The sequence below is a fragment of the Spea bombifrons genome, chromosome 13 (assembly GCF_027358695.1).
Source record: "Spea bombifrons isolate aSpeBom1 chromosome 13, aSpeBom1.2.pri, whole genome shotgun sequence".
Taxonomy (NCBI): domain Eukaryota; kingdom Metazoa; phylum Chordata; class Amphibia; order Anura; family Pelobatidae; genus Spea; species Spea bombifrons.
Genome location: NC_071099.1, coordinates 21,267,168 through 21,288,416, shown reverse-complemented (window position 1 = coordinate 21,288,416; position 21,249 = coordinate 21,267,168). Strand labels below are relative to the sequence as shown.

Genomic DNA, 21,249 nt, shown 5'->3' with positions numbered 1-21,249 from the left:
GCGGTGCAGAGCTACAGCAGAAAGGTCCACAGAATTCAATACCAAGGCCCTGACTGAAGGTAACAAGGCCCCGCTGGATGTATTGATTAGGGCTCAACTCAGGTAATAAGCACACCTGATCCTAGTAATAGAGTTCTGAGTGCTGCGGAGGGCGGCCCCTAGTGGTAGCGGACTGATATACCACAGGTATGAAAAAGCCATGGTTCAGGCAGCGAAAAAGTGGCCCCTGCCCCCGAGACAGACATTAATGCTCATAACTAATAAAAATGACCTGGTCCCTAAATAAATATACTCAGGCGTAGTCTCCAGACCGGCCCTTTTATAAAACACGCAACGCAGGTTAACAAAGGGGAATATAATTTATTGGACCTCGAGCTGCCAACTCATTCATTACCAACAAGTTTAACAGCAACGACCGCTTCTCCTTTTAACGCAACGAAAAGACGTCAAATAAAAGATTACAGGCGAGGAGAGTAAAAAATAAACGCGTTTTGTCAAAATTATTTACATTATTTTGTACTGCATAAAAAAAAAACAACAATAATAAAAAAATTTTTTAGATTTACGCTAATCCGGCATCTTTTGCCATTCCATAAAAGATTCCTTTTGAGGCGATGAGGTTGGCCGGAGTGTCGAATTCCGCGATTTTCCCTTTGTCAAGGACAAGGACTCTGGAAATAAAACATTTTTAATGAATTTCACAATAAAGTAGATTAAGGAAATTATGGGCGAAAACTCTCACAATGCTGCCGTAAATTTTTTTTGTTTAAAACTTAATACAATTTTCGCTCATTAACATTGCATGTTTTGGCCCAATTTTGGTTTTCTAGCACAATTTTGAAATTCTATTTAATTTTTTTTTCTCCTAAATAGCTTGGATTTGCATACTAAAGGTTATTTTGGGGTGAATATTCCGAATCCGACCCTTTTCGTCCAAGGTGTGATTGGAGACGTTCCTTTACCTGGTGTAGTCCATGATTGTGTTGAGTCTGTGCGCGATGGTCAGCACCGTGCAATCCTCAAACTGGGTTCTTATCGTCATCTGTATGAGGTCGTCGGTCTCCAGGTCGATCGCTGCCGTGGCCTCATCTAGTATAAGTATCCGTGTTTTGCGTAGCAACGCTCTCGCCAAACACACAAGCTGCCGTTGGCCAACACTGGAAAAAAAAACAAAACGAGAATTTCCAGGAAAGAATAAGATGAATAATAATTTAAAAACATGATCGAGAAATGCATACAAAATTTGGCTGTTAGATAAACATTGGACTGGTGACAAAAGCCTGTGATGTCATAAATTCCTTCTGTTCATTCATTGAGCAAAAAAAAGAAAAATACATAAAAAACCCTATAAATTCCTTCTGTTCTTTAATTGAGCAAAAAAATAACTAAATAAAAAAAGAAAGAAAAATACATTAAAAAACAACAGTTTTGTTTCTGAAATATAATATTTTTTAAATTTTTTTTATTATTTTCTCTCTCTTTTTTTTTATTGCGCTTCTCTTTGGAACAACAATTTTTGCTGCCACCCCCCCCCAGGAAAAATGCAGAAGGATCTTAGATCCGGCAAATTTCCTTCTTCACCTGTCTCGGCCAACGATGGCCTCATCCACCTCATGTTCTTGCCGGTGACAATTAAATAAAGCGTACCTCAGATTCTCTCCTCCTTCTGCGCACTCGTGTTCCAGCTTGTTGGGTTGGCTGGTGACAAATTTCTTTAAATTTGAGAGCTCGAGGGCTTTCCAGATTTCATCTTCCGAATATTTATCGAAGGGATCGAGATTCATCCTTAAGGTTCCAGAAAAGAGCACTGGGTCCTGATGAGAGATGAGGGTTAATAGATCTCCTCTGTATCTTTAATCTGTTTCCCTTCTCCTATCCGGATTATTCAGAATTCCCAATTGGTCGACGGATGGCAACCGACAGCGATCACTGACAGTAACTCTGGATGAGGTCTGTATGCTTTTCCTGTATGGTGCGTGACCCAGGCTTGACGGACAGGCCAACCATCTCACCAACTTCTTCCAGTAACAATCTGTAAATCTTACCTGAGGAATTATGGTCAGCATGGATCTCAAGTCCTGCAGACCGATTTCCGAAATATTCACCCCGTCTATCTTGATAATTCCTTCGGCGGCTTCCAAAATCCTAAAAAGGCAAAGAGTCATCGATGATTTTCCGGCTCCAGTCCTTCCGACAATCCCAACCTAAAAAAAAAAATGAACAGAATAGTGACAATGATAGAATTAAACAAAAAAAATCTTTAGAATATTTTACATTTTATCAGATACACAAAATACATAATGTCTACTTTTCAATTTTTCCCATCCGTTTGTACGAAGAATATTGGCCATTTAAACGCAGCTATCCATGCAGGTGAAAGAGGACAGAGTTGAGAATAGTTTATATTGGGGAGAGACTCAAAACATGACAAACTACAAAAACACCCATAATTATAGGGGAAAACAATATGTTTTCTACCCCTAACAAATATATGTGTAAACACAGACACTGAGAGAACAATTGTTTCCGGGTGATTGGGGGGACCTAATGAAGTTTGCGCTTGCTCTGAGGAGCACTTCCTGTGGAGCTGATGCAGCAATGAATGGTAGAAACGTGCTGCTGAGCTGCTGATGTGCAGGAAATAACATGGCTCGTTTAAAACATCCATAAAACTTTTACATGTTTACTTGAGAACGTCATATAATGTTCTAGTGTACAAGAGAAACATGCGTTTCATCCGTGGCGTTTCATCCTTTGATCTTTTTATCTTTGGGTCCTTGAAGTCGTCAGGATGTTAAGAAAAGCCTCATGTTGACCTTGTGTTTCGCTCAACCGGCAACCTTGCCCAACTGGCGGGTTTCACATCAACGTCACCTTGATACAATGGACCCCCCTGCGATTTCGATTTACCTTTTCTCCGCCTTTGACTCTGAGGTCCAGGTTCTTCAGCACGAGGGCCAGGCCTGCGCGGTAGCGGACGGAGTAATTTATCAGTTCCAGTTCTCCTTGGCTTGGCCAGTCCTTCGGAGGTCGCTTATCTTCAATAATCCAGGGTGCCTTGGGAAAATAAATCATTAACCATACGATAACCAAAACAAAGGGGCCGAGTGAAACTGTAAGCGGAGATATCCTGCCGTTACTTGGGCTTCAAGAGATAAAAAGCTAAAAATAATAATAAAAATAAACCTTTTTTAAAGGAAACTGGGTGACTTTTCAGCGTAAAATACGTTTACGGAATTAAACGGGGAATAAAAGAGTTCATTAACGTTTTTTCAACAAAGAATCTCAATCAATTTATACAGATTCGGGCTCCATGAGTGAAAATCATTAAGAAACGTTAATGTATCTCACACACAGTTTTCTTTATACATTAATGATTTTTTGTCAATTAATGTTTTTTTAATGTTTTTATTGTTTAAAACAAACCTCTGTTTCAGTTTCTGAATATTCTTTAACTCTTTCAACGGCCACGATGTTGGTCTCAAGGTCAGACGTCATCCGCACCATCCAGTTTAAGGACATTGTCACCTGTAGAGAAAATCAGTTCGGGGGTCATGGAGAGGCAGCTTGTAAAAGTAGCAGAGATCACAGATCAATGGCCAGTGCGGGCAACACAAGGCAGAGGTCAGGGCAGGGGGGAACACAGTCAAAGAGAAACAACAGAGGTCAGGGTAGGTGCGAGAAAGGACAACGCAAAGAGATACAGCAGAGGTCAGGGCAGGTAGAAAAACAGAGGTCAGGGTAGGTACAAGAAAGGACAACACAAAGACATACAGCAGAGGTCAGGGTAGGAACACAAAGGTATAATATAAAGAGATAGAGCGAAGGTCAGGGAAGGAACATGAAGGTAAAAGTAAAGAGATACAGCAGAGGTCGGGGCTATATATAAAAGGCATAGGCAATACCTGCAATGCATAGGACACAGAGAGTCCCACCACCCCTGGGCTAAGCGATTCCCGGCCGATGACAGCAAACAGAGCGGCAAAGAGAACCACACAGTTTCCAACAAACTCCACGCGGATTCCCAGCCACCTGTCACGGGAAGAAGCCAGCAGATTAACGCTGTCCGCCTGACATTTATTGCCCCCTACCCCCCCCATGTCACCCCCATTCCCCCCCCCCCCATCTGGCTTTTAAACTTTAGGCACAAGAAGGAAGCAAAACCGGACCGGAGTCATAGATCTTGTTTGGGGTAAATAAGAACATTGGGGCATTTAGTGCACAGCTGATGTAATTAACACAATGGGATTGCACCAATCAGCAGACGCGGCCATCATTTACCTTTAACAACGTCTAAAAATCAAACTCCGAGGGAGAGGAAGAATGTGTCCAACAGATAAGGGGAGAGTTGTAGAGAGACAGGAGATGCAATGTTTCTGGAATCCAGAGAGCAAGAAATATAGCAGAAACTAAGAAAGACAAGAGGGGGAAGTCAGCAAAATAACCCTAAAAAGTTACTGTGCAAAAAAAATCATAAATGGGGGAAAAAGGGAACGAGGAGATCAGAAGCAAATGGCGAGAAAGAATGAATCAGGAGACGCTGATGTGTCCGACGTAGGGGTGCAATCCCAAATTACCAGCAAACTTCCTACATTATGGGACCACCACGGCTCCCTGCTTAGTGAACAAGCCCCGCGTGACGTCACCCCAAAGGCTCTTCATCAATAAAACGTCTGTATCAACGAGAACTCAACCTCAATGGCTCAGTGACATAAATCCATACCTGTTTGATACAATCCCAGGGTAATAGCTTTTCTGATTTTCATCCACTTTGCCGTCACTCAATGAGATGAAGCTGCTTTGCCTGCCGTACGCTCGGATAACACTCGCGCCCGTAACCGTTTCGGAAAAATGGGAATAAATCGGCGATCGGCTGACCGACTCCAGGCGTTTCAGTTGCCGTGAGGTGGCGACGTAAAATCTCTGGAACAAGTAGACGATTTGAGGGCATTTACTGGCCGGTAAACCATGAAGCACTTCAGAGACTGTTCCTCAACCAGTTAACATAACAGACCCACGAGGCTCACCACAATGTGGCAACCGCGGCTCTTTGATGGTTTTAGGGTCAAGAAAGTCTACAGAAATCAGTAATGCCTGACTTTGTAGACTTTGCTGATATCAACAAGAAGGTCCACAGAAGAAGAAGTGAATACAGAAGCTGGGCGACTGGATGGAGCTACAAACACAACAGCTTCACTCTCTTTGACATTCTTTGGGTCGGATACAACTATCACAATACCCACAATGTGCCCGGTGGAGAGATCACACAGCCTAGTTAAATTATACCAGTGAGGAAGAAGATGTTGGTCGAAGTCCTATGGAAGATCCACCAGACTTTGTCTTCAGATACGAACCGACTTACCTGCACAAAGAAATAGATGAAGGCGAGTGGAATAATGACCACGGCAAAGAGCGGAGTACTGGACACGATCACAATAGTCGTCGACAGTGATGTAAAAAAGGTGGCCAGGAACATTAAGAAGGTTGGCGGGATCACCTCGTCGATCACGTAAATATCTTTGGAAAACCGGTTGATAATGCGACCGATCGGCGTTGTGTCATAGAAAGACTGCGGCGTGTGGAGTTTGTTGACCAGCAGGCCTGCGTGCAGCTTTCGGGCAGCTCCGATACCGGCGATCGCGAGCGTGAAGGATGATGTCATCACCAGAAGACCTGACGGAAAGAAGAACAACTGCATTTGGTTAGGTGATAAGTGAAAATAAATAAATAAATGACGTAGTGGGCAATGCCAGTAAGTGCCTGGAAAGCACTGGGGTATAAACAGAAGGATATGAGAAATACCTGCCAAGTGGGGACCATTAAAGAGCTGGCTACCCAAAGGACTTTACTGGAAGGAGACTCAGAAGGGTAGAAAGAGTGTTGAGAGATCGATCATGGAAAATAAATCTCCAGACACCTTACCCTGAAGTAATCCCAACGCCGCGTACACTCCAACGCGCATCTGCGTGTTCTGTTGGGTTCCATTGATAACCGGCTCGTTGGTCCAAGCACTAAGCCACACATTGGCCCCGATGGCTGCCGCGTTTTGGCAGGCGTATAGGAAACATATGAAAAACGAAACCACTAGGCCCACTGCTTTGATGTATTGCCAAAATACCGTCATTTTTACCTAAAATACAGAAAATGATTTATCTTGGTACCAAAAATATGTTTTTATTGTGTGACAAACAAATCTAAACTTGGACTTCAACGTAACCGTGAGGAACGGATGGGGGTAACACAATTTGCCGCAGGCAGGGTAGTTGGTTTGGTTTCCATGGTACTCGGTAAACCTACCGTCCCCGTTTCTGTTGTTTCCGCCTGGATTAGTTTTTCCACGGGAGGTTTTTTGGCAGACATGGTCTCCGACATCTTTCTCTCGCAAATTCTCCTCCTCATTGATGTTGTGTGGAAAGACTCGCCTTCCGAAGACAAGACGCTGATTTGCCTAAAAAAAGGAAAACGTTATCTTTTTTTCTAGAATGATTCAAATTCTGGATGAATACAGGTCATAACCTTAAATGAACGCATGGAGCAATGGTCCAAAAATGTGTGTTTTAGGATTACATCATCGAATGAGGATGACATCATCGAACATTCAATTTCTGGTCTAATATAAACATTGCTCTGGAACCCTAACCCTGTGTAGCTCACATTTGAAGAACCACAACCACATCGATTTTATACCCGTAGACTCTACTAATCCTTACCTGAGGAACTTCTTGCGGGCTTCGTTAGCAACCGGTTCGTTATCTACCAGGTCTGTGTGGTTGCTGAGAGTTTCTTCTGCCAATAACACCTCCTCTTCATCTACTACCGAAAGAGAAGGTAAATAATCAACGTCCGCATATATTATTATTATAAACACATAGACGTATCCCACGGGAGTTCCCACCACTCCACGGAGGCCGCCAATTACTTGTGATGTCATCTTCCTCCACGTTATCCTCGAAAGCGTAATTCCGAAGAAATTCAGCGAAAGCGCCGTTCTGCTTCATCAGCTCCTGATAGGAACCCGTTTCGGAGACCTTGCCGTCCACGATGACCACGATGTGATCGACTTGTGGCAGGAAGCTGATACCGTGCGTCACCAGGACCCTGGTCTGCAAAGTCAACATGTAACGCGTCATACATGGTCATGTATGGTCGTTGGGTCATACGTAAGATGGCGGCCACTAGAACGCAAGGAAGTTCATCCAACATTCATACGCAAAATGACAGCCCCCCTCTTCATTTGGATAATTGGTGTCAGAGCCACGGAGCCTAATTTCACAATGGCTAAGCTAAACTATGGTTTGTATTTTAGTAACCATGGTAACACTTCATTATATTGTACATTATTTTTTAAGGCGTTGTGAAAAGAGGGATCTACACCTCCTCGCACCACAAATTCACCGGATCGCCCCCATGACGTTGTGACTAAAACGAAAAATGGCCGCTTCCTGTTGCTTTTCAGCGTTTACTCTGACCGTGGTATTTAAAGATTGTCGTTATCTCTGCTAATAAGCGAAAGCAGCAGGGAAAAAATACACACTTTTTATTGGTCATTAAAATATTTTAGGCCGGTTTTCTAAATCCTAATTGTGGGTCAAAGTTCTCAGTGTGGAGCAATCACCATGGAAACATGGAACATTCCGTCTAATTGCTTCATACTGAGGAGTTTGCACCAGAAATACTATTTGCGAATAAAGAAAAACCCGATGAGCTGGTTGTCCTCCCCGGCCGCATTTACTGATTTTCCGCCATTAACGTCGATCTACGTGAAATCCTTAAACAAATTCAATGAGTTTTGTGTCCTCGTTCGGCCTGTAAGTTCATTCTGTTTATCTGAGAGCTCCCGGGGGGGGGGGGGTTCTGTTTGTGTAACTGTGTTTACTTATTACATGTGTTCCATATAAACCTATCACTCACGCTAACTATTGGAAGGTAACAGAGCCAGAATGTGGTTTCGGCGGTAAATATTTCTTCAAACTTCACTTAGTGACTCACTTTTCCTCTAAGCAAACCGTCAGGTCCAATCACGTTGTCAAAAATGTGTTTGGCCACATGAGCGTCCACAGCCGAGAGCGGGTCGTCAAGGAGGTAGACGTCGGAGTTGCTGAAGACAGCTCGGGCGAGGCTCACTCGCTGCTTCTGCCCTCCAGACAGGTTGATTCCCTGAAGTACAAACAGAGCAAAGTCTACAAACTGAGCGGACCGGGTGCGCCAAATATTTTATTAGGCTCTTACGCCGCTCATATGTAGGGACATTGGGGTCCTCCTGCCTGGTGCTGCAATTCAGTGTTTAATTCCCACCCGTTTGTTTTACTCGTCTTCCAAGATAATCGACATTGGAATAATAGTCAACAACTGGAACGAGTATGGATGGCGATGTCCTAATGGCAGCCCATTGACCACAAACGTCATGGAGTTACGGACGGCAGAAGATCTACACGGGGCCGTCATGTGCTATTGCCTTAAATCCGAGTATCTACTACCTTTTCACCAATCTCAGTTTGGTCTCCTCCAGGAAGGACCTCCAAATCGGTCACCAGCGCGCACGCTTCCAAAACCTTCTTATAGTTCTTCTCATTTGCTGGTCGGCCAAACAGAATATTGTCCTTTAACGTAGAATTCTGTATCCAAGCTTGCTGGGACACGTAGGCTACGGAACCCTAAAAACAAATAAAAGTTAGAAAGTCACAGGAAAATCATTCCGTATTCCTGCAGAAAAGGAGAATCGCACCAACCCGCACGGAGACATCTCCTTCCATTTTTTCCATCTCTCCAAGTAGAGCCGACACCAGAGAGGACTTCCCGCATCCGACGTGGCCAACGATGGCAACCAGAGATCCAGTCGGGACGATCAAATTGATACTAAGGATTAAACAAAGAGGTTTTAGAGTAGATTCCTAACCCAGATATCTGAATCCAGACTATTTCCTAACCGATAGGCCTGTCTCAGGAGCCGTGGATGGGGTCACGGGGTGCTGCAGTCTATGTTTCACACTTTATTTTATGTCTGGTGAACATTCTAAAAAAGAACCTTCCATATGGACTCTACACCTAGCATTCATTCCCCGTGACAGGCCGGGATTCTATAGACCCATCCCGCCATGCTCGCTAAACGCCCGCATTAGTACCCTGGGAACGTAGTATCTCGCAGGGAACCTGATTATTGGTATATGTGGTTTTTATAAAGCTCCTGTGAATTGGTAGGGGGGTGAAGAGCATCTCGTTTGTGATGAACTGAAGACTGAAGATATGGAAATGCCTGTCCATCACAATACTTGGATACTTGGGGCAAATAAACGGTGTAATGGGAGGGGGTAATGAGATGGGACGTAGGAAGGAAAAGAGAGAATGGGGCTATTGGGAATATGGACCAGAATGTCAGTCCTACCAACCCGAGGGCAAATTAACCCAGAGAACCAGAAATACACAAGAAAAAAGAGAGCGGGGGTAATAACAGGGGGTAATAAGACGCACACACATCGAGGGGTATAGGCGGTATCTTACTCGTGCAGGATGGCTTCGTTATTTTTGGCCCAGCTAAACGTGCCGTTCCGTATCGTGATAGCGTTTCCTGTCAAAGGCATTTTGATTAGAAAATAAGTTATTCTTCTATACGTAATTATCAGAGGATTCATTATTAATTGTCAAGAAAATCTAATATTACCAAAAATAATTAATAGCGGAGAAGTGCGAAGCTCCGCCGGCCTCAATACTAAATTATTCAATTATTTAATGCATTAAGTTTAACGAATTGAATTTAGTTCATTCAATCTCGTTTCATTCATCAATTCATTCATTAATTAGCGTCATCAGTCAAAGCCGTGAAACGCGTCTGTAGTTTTAAGGATTTTTGTTAAAGTACCAGGTATTGTTTTTTCTTTATTGACTGAATTCCGGTCCAGTTCATCGTTAGCGAGAAAGTTCTGGATTCTTTTTACAGACACGCTTGCCTAAAAACAATTAAAAATATATAAAAAAACCATTTAAATGCATAAATAAACCAGACATTACCATTTAAAATTAAAGGTAAATATGGTCAAAAATACAAAAAATACAAAAATACTTTATGCATTTTAAAGCTTGATCCATTCAGATTTAAAAGTTTTAGGTTATTTAAGAAAAAAATATTAGTAATTATATAAAAATTCCTATTTCCTTACCTGCGCGAGATTGCTGATGACTTGGGGTAGCATGTTCAACGGGAACCTTAGAATATTAAACAGAGACAGCGACACGAAGGCTTTCTCGGCATCAAGGATATTGTTTTCATCAACTGTCACGTAAACAGCAAACGTCGTCAACGCCACCTAAAATGGTTTAAATGAATAAAATACGTTAGAAATATTTCACAGGAACGGATAACATATAGATTGAAAACAAGAACGGAAAGGTGTTCGTTGGGAGACATCATGTTTCATCTTTTCTGGTTGGTGTTACAATGTATCAGTTATATTTTAACGCATCATGTTTTTTTCACAAAATTAAATATTTAGAAAAGATAAAAACCCAACAGTGTTGGTTATTTCTGTTACTAACAGTTGATATTTAGGTTAATATGAAATTATTCTTGGCAGTAAGAGCGGTTAAGGTGTAGAATCCACCGACCTTTGCCAGTACCTTTCAAGAAGGATTTAGTGGAACAAATATTTTATTTCATAATTTTTTTTTCATTTATTTTCATTTAAAGACTAAACGCGTGAAGAACTTACCAAGAACGGTGCGCTGGTCCATGCGAAGGTGGACAACGCGTTGAGATACGCCGACTTCTTTAAAACGTTCAGTTCTTTGCTTCTAATTTCCAGAACTTTTTGCTCAAACGAAGGTTCCCAGGCATACAGCTTCAGCACCTTAATGCCATTTAGGATCTCGTTCATCAGTTTGATTCTGGAGTCCTTATATTGCATTTGCTCGACCTACAAATATCGACAAAAAGTAGGTGAACCCCAGGAAAGCGGGGGGCTTACAGACCCCAATATGGCTGCGGAAGATCTACTTCCAGCCTTTGTTACTATGTTACTGCCCCCTCTTACTTGAAATGCCCGCGTCTTCATGGCTATAAAGGCATTGATGGGAATGAGCAGGACCATTACCGCGACCCCAGCAAGAACGGAGGGACCCAGAGCCTGCGGAAAACAATTAAACAACATGTGATGCGTTTGCCATAATCTACAAAAGTAGAGCCTCCAAACCCACCATCCGAGAGGTCGAATCTCTCTATACGGAGACAATTCTTAGGGATCAAAGGTTCCCCGAGCTGTTACCTGCCATAGGAAGTACAGAGCCAGGCATATCTGCAGCGGCGCCGACCACAACATATTTAGGAAGGTGGTCAGATCCTGGAAGCGCTGGGCGTCCACAGACATCAGGTTCACTATTTCCCCAACGGTAGAGGATCTTTTTGCTGCGTTCGTGATGACCAAGGACTAAAAAATGAGAAAGAGCAAAAAATAAGCTAAACTGTGATATGTGCCGAGACTCGTGAAGTCATCCACTCCAGCAACGTACAGGTCCCGCACGTAACGCATCAAATGCTACGTATGGCATTCATGCTTTGGGCCCATTGAACATTTATTCTCTGTAATTAAGGGCAATAAAAGACTAAAAAATAATGTATCAATACAGACTGGGTCCTACAAACCTTCAACAACTAGAGGCTGATGTCTAGGAGAAGCCACCACCGTGCCACCTCGTACTGGACCTTACCCTGAGTAACTACTTCCTAGATCTCTTTGCATGTCTACCATTGGATTTAATCCGACAGAATCCAATGATACATTGTTTCTCAGCCACTGTTTGCAAATGGTTTCTGCCGGTTGGATTTATTCCCGATTAATGTTCTAGACCAGGAATTCCCGCAGGGCTACCTTTCTGTAGATGATGCCGGTTATAGCGCTTCTCAGCCTCATGCCCGTCACAAAGCAGTACTGGAAATGCTGGTGGAGAATTAGCGTTTGGGTCAGAGACGAGAGGAACATCAGAGCAGCGATACAGAATCCCCACCACACCGGCGCGTTTTTGTCCTTTATGAACGTGATGAGGACGCTAAAAAAATAGGAAAGGGAAATAATTCATTGATACAGCAACCATTTTTTAACATCTTCCACTTTCTAAAATGATTAGTGTTTCCCACCGTTTATTTATGAGCTGATAGGTAGCCATTGAGCATTCTCTGGCGGGTATTGGTGTTCTTAGTCTGTAGGGAAGCCTAGAACATAATTTACCTCAATAATTGTGGGTTCACAAAAGAAAGCAGATCCTGGAAAAGTTTGAACAGAGAACCGATTAGAAAGAACGGCCCGAATGCTATAAGCAGCACTTTTATGAAGGACGGCTCTTTCTGCTTCGTGTTGTTGACAATCAGGACATCTGATTCATTCGCTTTTTCGTCCGCGTGGTTAACGGTGGCTTCCTGATTCTTGCTGTATTTCACAGGCATGTTCCTGAAATACAAGATAAATAACACTTATCACAAAAACCCCCTTCGATGGAGACTTTATCATCCCAACTGGCCAATGATCAGGAGGGGTCATTGGTCCCACGGTCAATGGTCAGGGGGTCATTGGTCCCACGGTTTGAAGAATGAGCCCAATGGCATCAGGGTGCTTTTGCTGCATCTTCTTCAGGATTAATAAAAAGGCCAGAATTCATGGACTTGGTGGACTTTGGTCATTATCTGCTCTCACCTTGTAGCTGAATGTAACTCATTCCTTTACATCTCATATTCACACACACATACATGCTATTCATTTGTGCCCCCCCACCTTTTTTAACTCAATAATTGCCATCTAGCAACGACTGTTTAATGGGTGCCATTTATTTCTCGCACGAGAACAAGGTTACTTAGTCCTCTTAAACGGAAAACAGTACTCTGTAACATCTACTTCTCCTTTTCAGTTAAAAGACATTTAATAAAATGCAAATCACGTATTTCCATCGTTATTGACCCCAATGTAAGAACAGATGTAAAGGAATGAGTACAATACGCCGTTGGGCAATAAACATAGTTATCTTATCTCTACCGGTAATTATTAAAGTAGTGATCGTCATGGAATGAAAGCTGTTGTTCATGGAACCAGAAAGTCAATAGAAAGTTGTCAGAATTCCCGTGGCTTTCCATACTCAGTAATTAAGATGATAGAATGCTGTACATTTACCCCCATCGGACGTCGGACCTTCGGAGACAATAGATGGATTAGGCCATGTCTGTCTAAAAGGCTCCATACACAGCTTTATAAATCGGGATCGAGGATACAATGTAACAAAACTCAGTAACATGGGGATCCATCCCAAAAGATACCTGATCCTGTTCTTCTCTTTCTCCCATTCTTTAATGAGTTTGGACACAACTACTTTGGACGTGTCTTGTTCTTTAAGCGCCCAAAGATCTTTATCTTCAAGAGGTCGTTTGTAGCCCAGTGACGCCATCCTAGAAGGAAAATCCCCCAAAAAGTGTGAAAAGAGAAAGGTCTCTTACAGGTTGGGTAAGTTCTTGTGAGCCTCAAACTCATAAAGCGAATTGGTGGACAACCAGAACTCACTCACTGGTCATCGCCCCCTTGGTGGCTCAGGAAGCCCCTTCATTCCGTCGCTTTCAGAAAACTCCATAATCTGCTAACCCTTTAACTTTAAGGCTGTGGGACCACCGCCTTTCTGCTCAGAAGACCCCATTATCAATGACTTACATCTCTAAAGGATTCTGCATAAGTCCCAGGCAGCTATTGACTAATTCATGATATTATACTCATTCGCTCGCTTACTTGGTAAACCACCAAAACGTCAATCTCGATAGAAAACCAGCTTCCATTTCCGGGCACGGATTCTGCAGGTAAAACCAAAAAATAAAACCAGCCGCCTTTAGTCAAAACGGTGAAAGCCGATTTCATAAACTTCATCTTAGCTTTTGTTAACATTTCCATTTTTTTTTGTTAAAATGGATATTTTGAGGGCTGGAACCTCTTCTTGAATTCTAGACTTACCGACTCAGCGCTGACCGGGGAGAAGAACGGCCGAGCGTCTTTAAAACACGAGAGAAGGAATTCCACGACGACCAGTGAGAAGTAAATATAGAACGTGGTGAACCTGAACTTATCCTTGATGTAGCCCTGGGAAGAAACGGGTGTTTAGAGAGGGGCCGAGGAATATCGTGGACGGCTCTGACATCTATTTACAGACATTCTCCTGCCTTATCCAACCCCACAGCTAAAACAGATTTACCAACTTCTCCTTAATTTTGGGTCATTTGGAGCAGAAACGTCACCAGGACATCTCCAGAAGGTCTAACATCTCATCGTAAACCGAGATGCGACCCTTTTCTTTATTTTTTTACCTCTCTTACGGTAACCATTATCCTGGAGCGGAAGGGGATTATGGCGCACAGCGTGGACAGGAACCAGAAGATGATGAGGACCCCCGACGACTGGACTCCTCTTAGCCTTTCGTACTGAATTAGGAGGGTTGCTAAAATCTGGAAGGGAAAAAATACAGGATATAAGAAAAACACGGTATGGAGCAGGTAGGAGGGGGGTGGATAGCAGGTAAACCGGACACGGTATGGAGCAGGTAGGAGGGGGGTGGATAGCAGGTAAACCGGACACGGTATGGACCAGGTGGGAGGGGGTGGATAACGGGTAACCCAGACACGGTATGGAGCAGGTGGGAGGGGGGTGGATAACGGGTAACCCAGACACGGTATGGAGCAGGTGGGAGGGGGGTGGATAACGGGTAAACCGGACACAGTATGGACCAGGTGGGAGGGGGGTGGATAACGGGTAAACCGGACACGGTATGGACCAGGTGGGAGGGGGGTGGATAACGGGTAAACCGGACACGGTATGGAGCAGGTGGGAGGGGGGTGGATAACGGGTAAACCAGACACGGTATGGAGCAGGTGGGAGGGGGGTGGATAACGGGTAAACCGGACACAGTATGGAGCAGGTGGGAGGGGGGTGGATAACGGGTAAACCGGACACGGTATGGAGCAGGTGGGAGGGGGGTGGATAACGGGTAAACCGGACAAGGTATGGAGCAGGTGGGGTGTAATGAGGGCATTTACCCCCCCCCCCCCCCCCGAGGTTTTCTGTAACTTCTCAGGTTCTAGGAACAGACCGTTGGGACTTACCATAGTGATACCAAGTATCAGCGGTGTTACAAAGTATACCGGAGGCGGACTATCATTCTGGGCAAGCTCATGGAAGGAGAAAAACATGTCCGACCAGCATGTGATCCACAGTACGAACCCGAGCAGCTGCGGAACAAAACACAAGTGTTACGTTCTAGATTAACATCCGGCAGCTCGGAACCCAGCAGTACTAAATTCTGTCTGGATTCAGGTGTCCCAAGTGCGTTATATTACATTTATCAACATTAAACTGCGATGGCTGCTCGCTAAACCATCCCTCCAATTCACCCACATTCAGCAATGTAGAGAGAGATAATGGGGAGGAATAACCATGCAGATCCTGGGAACAGGGAGCTCCTCCATTAATAAGGTTTATTTCGTTCAGAGTCCGTAACGTGTGGGATTTCGGGGAAGCGGCGGTTTAACTCTTACCGTTTTGACCTTGTTTAGCATAGACAGCACGATGTATCCCCTCCGGTTATATTTTAAATAAATGATATAAAAGGGCAGCACCGTCCAGAGGTAGACACAAGGGATCCAGGCCACCACGGTGTTCTGGAAGCAGGGCGTCAGGTCGGGGTTATTTGTGTACAGAGTCAGGTTGGCGTCCTGCGAATCAGAGCAAAGGGTTAATGTAAAACATGTTTATTCTTAGCAGCGAGGTATGGTCGGGATATGTTGGCATGGTTCTGGTGCAAAGTGATGCAGTTACCATAGCAACCAATGGAATGGTCCTGGTAACTGCTTCACTTTTATCACTTTGTATCACGATTCTGCGTTCTGTGTAAGCATTATATGCATTTATTACACGCGTTCTATGTGGGTCGACGGGGTTAACGCGACCCGATGCGGGGTAGAATATGGGCGCGCGTGAGACGAGGGGTTAATGAGTTACCGCGCGTCGGTTTCTTTTACAATTGTGTGTCGTTTCGGTGCCATCTGTCCAGTGATCGGGGAGAAAGTCCCGCAGCCGTTAGGGATTCGTTAATCATTCGCAGGGAGTCTTCTATCGCAGCCTGAGACGGGGTCCCCGCGCCCCCCCGGTGTCCCCCCAGTGCCCCCCGGCGTCCCCCCAGCGTTAGAGCGTCCTCGGGGCTTCTTTATGTTTCCCGGTGGTTGGGATGCTTGTAGAACGCGTCGGCAGAGAAGAACGCGTCGGCCGCCCGGATTCTGGAAGCTTTTCTCGCCGTTATCGTATATCCCATGCATGCTTCAACTCCTTCACAAATACTAACCTCTACCACCTCCGCTGGAATGGTATTCCATGCATCCACTACCCCTTCGGTAAAGTAATATTTTCTTATCGCCCCACTCCTAGTTGTGATCTGCCCCGTCACGCTCCATGATTGGGGAAAACCCATTTCCAGAATAGAGCCGTATGTCTATCCCATACATCCCCTCGCTGTATTACCCTCTACCATTGCTGCTGGGAGGCTCTTCCATGTATCCACCACCCTAATGAGTGATTGATTTAGGAGACCCCTGTCTAAACAAGCAGAACCGCGACGCCTCGAGGAGAGTCACCCGCGTGGGGAGCGACGAAATCCATTGGATGGATCAGTACTGCCTGTCGATATATCCGCGGTCGCCATGGAGATATTTTATCTCCGTAAAAAAGAGGGCACCGACCACATGGGGCCCCGAGCTCTGCGTTTATCAAACACGCCGAGGCGCGCTGGGTGCGATTTAATTACAGTCCGCGGAACACGTGGACGCTGTGAGGGAACACGCGGCTCCGCCGCCCCGCGGGGCTCTGACCTCACCCTCTGTGTTTACGTTTGGCGGGCGAAGCCGCCCTGTGGAGCGCGGAGGGTTAATTTAACCGCGTAGTGACCGCCTCAGCCGCAACCGCCGGCTAATCCCAGGCTTTGTTTAGCCATAATAGCGGGGGAGGGGAACAGCTTGTTCGGTGTTTATCCCCAGTTACCGAGACAATAGCTTGGAGTAACATCTGCCCGTCCGGCGCGGCCCCCGAGGGGGGGGGCGGGGTTAATTACACCGAGGATGACATTTCTGTCTGCGTTCTGTAATAAAGTCATCGCGCGGGGGCTCGGCGGGCGATAAAAGATCCCTCGTTACCCTCTGTGCTCTGCCTTCAGCGCCGTGCTGCAGAAAAATCTCTCTATTTTATTTATTTTTAGAAAAACTCATTTTTTTAAATCCCATTATTGTCATTCGCTACATTGCAAAAAAATGTATTTATTTTTTAGAGACAGAGAGGGGGGCAGGAGGGACGAGAGAGACAGAGAGGGGGACAGGAGGGCCGAGAGAGACAGAGAGGGGGACAGGAGGGAAGAGAGAGACAGAGAGGGGGACAGGAGGGAAGAGAGAGACAGAGAGGGGGACAGGAGGGAAGAGAGAGACAGAGAGGGGGAGAGGAGGGAAGAGAGAGACAGAGAGGGGGGCAGGAGGGAAGAGAGAGACAGAGAGGGGGGCAGGAGGCACGAGAGAGACAGAGAGGGGGCAGGAGGGACGAGAGAGACAGAGCGGGGACAGGAGGGACGAGAGAGACAGAGAGGGGGCAGGAGGGAAGAGAGAGACAGAGAGGGAGACAGGAGGGAAGAGAGAGACAGAGAGGGGGGCAGAAGGGACGAGAGAGACAGAGAGGGGGGCAGGAGGGAAGCGAGAGAGACAGAGAGGGGGACAGGAGGGAAGAGAGAGACAGAGAGGGGGACAGGAGGGAAGTCAGAGACCCGAGTGGGTGGTAGATAAGTGGGACAGCCTTCCAGCAGAGGTGGTAGAGGGAATTGAAACATGCATGGGATGGGAATGTACGGTCCCTTTAAGCGGTAGCCGCGGTAGAATGCGCGTGAAGAAGCCGGGGTGTAACGTGACGTTTAATGTGACATCAGCGAGAGTTCATCGCAGGCTCTACTACTGGAGGGGAAAGGAATCCGAGCCGTGTTTACACAGAACACGCAATCGCACCCTTTCCCTGCCGGAGCCCAGCCGCACCTCCGTGACCGCTGCAGACGAGACCTCGAGCTCCGCGCTCTCTCACCCGATTATCTTAGAAATCTCATTTTAGGGGAGATTCTCTTCTCATTGGTCGGCCCCCAGGATTCCCCAAGTTGGTCTCTTTTCAGGGGACGTCATTAAAGAAACTGAACTTGGTATACAGTGTGTGTTCACATATATATGTGTGTGTGTGTGTGCGTGCGTTGGTGCAGTGTAGCGTGTGTGTGTCTTGTGTGTGTGTGTGGGTACAGTGTAGCGTGTGTGTGTGGGGGGGGTACAGTGTAGCGTGTGTGCATTGGTACAGTGTAGCGTGTGTGTAGGTACAGTGTAGCGTGTGTGTGCGTTGGTACAGTGTAGCGTGTGTTTAGGTACAGTGTAGCGTGTGTGTAGGTACAGTGTAGCGTGTGTGTGTGTGGGGGGGTACAGTGTAGCGTGTGTGCGTTGGTACAGTGTAGCGTGTGTGTGTGGGGGGGGTACAGTGTAGCGTGTGTGCATTGGTACAGTGTAGCGTGTGTGTAGGTACAGTGTAGCGTGTGTGTGCGTTGGTACAGTGTAGCGTGTGTTTAGGTACAGTGTAGCGTGTGTGTAGGTACAGTGTAGCGTGTGTGTAGGTACAGTGTAGCGTGTGTGTGTGTGGGGGGGTACAGTGTAGCGTGTGTGCGTTGGTACAGTGTAGCGTGTGTGTAGGTACAGTGTAGCGTGTGTGTGTGTGGGGGGGTACAGTGTAGCGTGTGTGTGTGCGTTGGTACAGTGTAGCGTGTGTGTAGGTACAGTGTAGCGTGTGTGTGTGCGTTGGTACAGTGTAGCGTGTGTGTAGGTACAGTGTAGTGTGTGTGTAGGTACAGTGTAGCGTGTGTGTAGGTACAGTGTAGCGTGTGTGTAGATACAGTGTAGCGTGTGTGTGTGTAGCGTGTGTGTGTAGCGTGTGTGAATGCGGTAATAATTGTTCTTTCAAACAGGAGCCTTTTGTGTTAAGACGCCTGAGAAGGTTCCTCTCTTATCTCCACATCAGTTATACGGAGACTTTATTAGTGAGTTTGTTCTTTAAAAACCCAGAACCTGCCGGCAGATCGGCCCCATCCGGCCCCCGTCTTGTCTCCCGTCTCTCCTGCTGTAAAGACTCAAACCTTAATCAGTCGTTGGTCTCGTCTTAGATTCAGGAGCCGTATGTCTATCCCATGCATGTTTAATACCCTCACTGTATTACCCTCTACCACCTCTGCTGGGAGGCTGTTCCACGTGACCACCACCCTATCTATGAATGACCGCAGACAATTAAGACCCAATCCCACCGAGCTTCTCAGCGCGTTCTCTGCCCAGTCTCTAAAATCACAAAACAAACCGACCTGCAAATTTATGGAGATTTATTCTATTTAACACTTTAATAAATAGATATTATTATGAATGAGATTTTCGATAATATAAGAGGAAAATGACAACTAAAAACCCGATTTGCTCTTTAATATTTGTAATGCCAATTAACGATTATAAATATATATATTTTTTTTAATGCTTTTTTTTTGGGGGGGGGAATCCAAGTACGGCTCCTCGTCAAACATCACAAAATAAGTGATTACCTGGAAAAGTGAGGCGGGGGGGGGGAGAACAAAATGCACCCTTTGAGTGCCGGATTCTGACGCTTCATTTACGCAAAACACGTCCTAATTTACTGTCTGCTCTTTAAACAAAATGACTGAATATTAAAAAAAATATAATGATAAAAAAAATGATGTAAAAAAACAAAACAAAAAAAAACCCTCGTCTGCGAGGAGCGGAGAAAAGTTACAGAAACAGCAAAGTCATGTTTTTCTGGCAGAAAATAATATTTATATTTAGCCTCTGGGCAGAGGAGGAGGAAAAAGCCACAAATGTAACATTTGGAAGGGAATGCTTCGTTTTCGGGAGGCTGCGTTTCATTAACCCCTGACTTCCCCCTGACTTCCACAATTATTGCGATATCTCGATTTACGCCATTAATTTATATATTCGCCGTATCAGCGCCAATCACAATTTGCTGTAAAAGCAAAAAAAGCGCATTTTTGCCGAGCAGCGTTTTTTTAAAGATGTTCGCCTCGCTTGACTGTAAGCTCTTTGGCCCAGATTCATTGTAATCGCAGTGACATTCTGTATTTCCTTTGCCGATTGCCCCTATCACGGGCGGCGGGTTATAATAATCTGGGGCAAAGGCGTTCCATAAAGTGACAAATTACTCTGCGTTACTGGTGCCAGTTAACCCTTTAAATGTCAGTGGGGTAAATGTCGCCTTACAATGCAGTTTTGCTCTTATTTACCCCCAAATGGGCGATACGTGGTTTTTCAGCCCCCTCTTCGCTTTCCCTTCCCGAAACATCTCAACGAAATATTAGAAATAATAATAATAATAATAAAAAAAAGGATTTAAATGAAATTTTCTCGTCGGCGAGCGTCAGCTCCTACGGCTCACGCTAGACTCGCGAGTCACTTACCCAGAATTTGGAGCCCAGCCTCCCAGATCCGCAAAATGCCTCCATGCTGCTCATAGCTCCTGGGGCAATATCTTTTAAATCCTCCGCTCCCCCTCCCCGCCAGCGGCCAGTCTCGCTGCCTCAGACACTCGGCACTAATGAAAGGCTTCTCGCAGCGTGTTACACGGGCTTGTGCCGTGGGTGTGTTTTTTTCTTGGTCATGACCGTTTGCGCTCCCCTTGGTCTCCTCCCGACTGCTTTCTTTTAACGGGTGGAGGCTCTCGTGTGTTTTAGCATTTCCTGGTTTGTATGAAAACCTCCCCCCCCAAAGCGAGAAATGAGCCGGGCTCCTCCTGTTATGATATCACGGATCCGGCATCCCGTGACCGCAGTCCCATCTGCAGAAGCGAAGAAGAGGAAGCGCCCTGCGACCGGATCGCTTCCTCTGCGGAAATCGCCGGGGTTTTCAGCCTCTGACGGGGGTCGTAAACAAAAAAAAATAAACCTCCGTCGCCTCGGCAGGTGCTTCTGTGACTCGTGGGGTGCAGCGTATGGTCTTACTGATGACATCATTATTCCAAACAGTCCTGCAGCCTATCAAGAGGCTCGCGGGATGAGGGGGGTCTCTGCAACCCCCCCCCCCATCACCCGGAAATTAAAGAGAAAAAGTCACGAGAGTTTATCGGGTTCAATAAGAGAATTTTCGCGTTTTCCACTCCTGCGCTAAATTCCAAG

At 45.5% G+C, this 21,249-nt stretch overlaps 1 protein-coding gene across 1 annotated transcript; it reads right to left on the bottom strand.

Moving 5' to 3' along the window:
* Window positions 1–340: 340 nt before the first annotated feature.
* ABCC3 (ATP binding cassette subfamily C member 3) lies at window positions 341–20,895 on the bottom strand. Its single transcript, XM_053453507.1, has 31 exons — window positions 20,536–20,895; window positions 15,545–15,721; window positions 15,113–15,238; window positions 14,321–14,458; window positions 13,971–14,096; window positions 13,752–13,813; window positions 13,292–13,420; window positions 12,216–12,434; window positions 11,859–12,036; window positions 11,256–11,417; window positions 11,025–11,117; window positions 10,704–10,907; window positions 10,155–10,301; window positions 9,857–9,944; window positions 9,499–9,565; window positions 8,730–8,856; window positions 8,478–8,654; window positions 7,990–8,157; window positions 6,920–7,103; window positions 6,711–6,813; window positions 6,298–6,448; window positions 5,923–6,130; window positions 5,363–5,673; window positions 4,724–4,923; window positions 3,906–4,032; window positions 3,427–3,528; window positions 2,911–3,057; window positions 2,046–2,204; window positions 1,648–1,814; window positions 963–1,157; window positions 341–671 (listed from the first exon to the last, which is right to left on the bottom strand). Exons 1-31 carry the CDS (start codon window positions 20,587–20,589, stop codon window positions 563–565), a joined length of 4,605 nt encoding a protein of 1,534 aa, XP_053309482.1. The 5' UTR covers window positions 20,590–20,895; the 3' UTR covers window positions 341–562.
* Between the last annotated feature and the right edge of the window lie 354 nt (window positions 20,896–21,249).